The sequence below is a fragment of the Miscanthus floridulus genome, chromosome 10 (assembly GCF_019320115.1).
Source record: "Miscanthus floridulus cultivar M001 chromosome 10, ASM1932011v1, whole genome shotgun sequence".
In the NCBI taxonomy this organism is placed as follows: domain Eukaryota; kingdom Viridiplantae; phylum Streptophyta; class Magnoliopsida; order Poales; family Poaceae; genus Miscanthus; species Miscanthus floridulus.
Window position 1 is genome coordinate 127,761,383 of NC_089589.1, and position 2,488 is coordinate 127,763,870.

A 2,488-nucleotide genomic window follows, 5' to 3' on the forward strand; every position below is an offset into this window, starting at 1 on the left:
GACTATGTTTGCATAAATTTTTTGAATAAGATGAGTGGTCAAATTTGGCGTAAAAAAGTCAAACGAATTATAATTTGGGACAGAGAGAGTAGTTAATTTCTGTAAGTAACTTTCCTTAAAGTTCAGAAGCTGCAGCAGGGCAGTTGAACTGCATCAATTGGAGTAGGTATCTATTTTACCATAGTTTTATATATACTATAAAATAACTAGATACACCTCTATAAGTAAAAGTAATCTCGTATGCTAATGACCTTAAGCATCCAGCATGGAGATAAGCGGACTCGCCCTCGTCTTCCTGTTTCCCTTTTCACTGCTGATCATTGTGTCATCATACAGGCACAGATCGAGAGCAAACTCCAAGAAAAGATGGCCACCGGGTCCATGGTCCATCCCCTTCGTGGGTAGCATCCACCACATGATCACCTCGCAGCCACAGGCCGCCCTCCGGGACCTCGCCGAGAAGCACGGGCCGGTGATGTACCTGCGGCTGGGGCAGATCGACACTGTCGTCGTCTCCTCGCCGGCCGCTGCACAGGAGGTTCTCCAGACCAACGACGTCGCCTTCGCGTCGCGGCCGGCGCTCATCGCGCCGGAGATCATCTGCTACGGCGGCCTCGACCTCGCCTTCTCTCCCTATGGCGAATACTGGCGCGCGCTGCGCAAACTCTGCGTGCTCAAGCTGCTCAGCACGAGCAAGGTCCGGCAGCTGGCGCCCATCAGGGACAGTGAGACCATGTCCCTGGTCACGGAGATCCATGCCACCGCTGCCGCCGCTGCTGGAGGTAAAGCTGATGTGAACATAGGCAAGATGCTGGTGTCGTGCACGAACACCATCACGGGGCTAGCGACCTTCGGCGACGTCTGCAGCGAAGAGCGCAAAGAGCAGTTCCATGCGGCGGTCGCCATGGTGCTGAGCCACAGCTTCGGTTTCTGCCTCTCGGACGTCTTCCCGTCGCTGCGGTTCGTGGACGTCGTCACCGGGATGAGACGCCGGATGTGGAGGGCGCACCGGCAGCTCGATGAATTGTTCGACAAGATCATCGAGGAGTGTGAGGCGAGGAGGAAGGACAGGATGGTCGAAAATGGTGGAGCAGAGGATGAGGCGGCTGGAGAAGATAATCTTCTGAGCATCATGCTTAAGGTCCGGGACGAGGAGAAGCTTGAATTCCCTTTCAAGAACGCCAACATCAAGGCCATCATTATGGTAAGTCCTGCACTGTGATGTTTATATATACTACCAAAAAATTGTCAGCAGGTTAATCTGAATCTCCTTTTTGAACTGAAAGTTGTAACTTATAAGTACCAGGGTATATATGAGCAAATGTTTTTCTTCCAGCATGATTTTCATTGTTTTTATATCAATTGTATGCAGGATTTATTCACAGGAGGGGCAGAAACAAGTTCAACTTTAGCTGAGTGGGTCATGTCCGAGCTCATGAGACATCCGAGAGAGATGGCAAAGGCACAAGAAGAGGTGCGTGAAGCCTTTAAGAATATAAACCCACGTCATCATGAGTCTCATATGGACAAGCTACACTACACAAGGCTGGTGATCAAGGAGACATTGCGGCTTCATCCGATTCTTCCCCTTCTCATACCCCGTCTCTGCCGAGATAACTGTGACATCGGTGGGTTTGAGGTCACCAAAGGTTCTACGGTGGTGATCAATGCATGGGCAATGGCAAGAAGCCCAAAGTATTGGGAAGATCCTGAGGAGTTTTGGCCAACAAGATTTGAGAACTCTATGGCTGACTACAAAGGTTCGGAATTCTATTACTTGCCATTTGGCAGTGGAAGGAGGATGTGTCCTGGCTTGGGCTTCGGAATGGCGGCACTGGAGCTCATCGTGGCACGGCTCCTCTACTACTTTGATTGGAGCCTACCGGGAAAAATGGTTCCGGAGGAGCTTGACATGGAAACAATAGTTGGTGCAACAGCAAAGAGACGCAACCAACTACACCTTGTCGTGACGCCTTATGATGTTCCAATTCCATTTGAAATTTGAAGATTGTAGTGAAATTGAACAGTACAAGATTTTGTGGTGGTCCTATTCTTATCGCGTGGGTTAATGTGAAAGCAATTTGAAGGTTTTAGTGCAAAGTACACCACAGATCTAAATTGTACCACAAATCTAAACGTATCATGGCATTGTAACTTTATTTGTGTGGTGTAAATGAAATGTTTGTTTATCGATAAGTATGAAGAGTAAATACACTTCTGTTCAACTTCTACACAAATAAAAAAACACAACCATGATACGTTTGCTGCTACTGCTTTGTGAATTGGTCCTACGCACGAATGTTACAGGATCTTCATTATACATTCCCTACTGTTGAATGATTTTAGGATCTGTCAAAAATGGGTTTCATGGGCGGTTTTCGAAACTAACACTATGCCATCAATTGTAAAGATGCGTGTCAGGCTTCCAACTGCCCATGGTGTTGATGCAAAAGTGATCTGCAAACACAAAGGGCTAATACCCGAATCG

At 47.8% G+C, this 2,488-nt stretch overlaps 1 protein-coding gene across 1 annotated transcript; it reads left to right on the forward strand.

Moving 5' to 3' along the window:
- Positions 1-265: 265 nt before the first annotated feature.
- Positions 266-2,065, forward strand: LOC136485655 (9-beta-pimara-7,15-diene oxidase-like). The gene is made up of 2 exons (XM_066482502.1): positions 266-1,204; positions 1,373-2,065. The coding sequence occupies exons 1-2, from the start codon at positions 266-268 to the stop codon at positions 2,003-2,005; spliced, it is 1,572 nt and encodes a 523-aa protein (XP_066338599.1). The 3' UTR covers positions 2,006-2,065.
- The last annotated feature ends 423 nt before the right edge of the window (positions 2,066-2,488 follow it).

Coding starts and splice junctions, on each gene's coding strand:
- LOC136485655 (XM_066482502.1), top strand. CDS start 266: ATGGAGATAAGCGGACTCGCCCTCGTCTTCCTGTTTCCCTTTTCACTG. Junction 1,205..1,372: donor ACATCAAGGCCATCATTATG/GTAAGTCCTGCA, acceptor AATTGTATGCAG/GATTTATTCACAGGAGGGGC.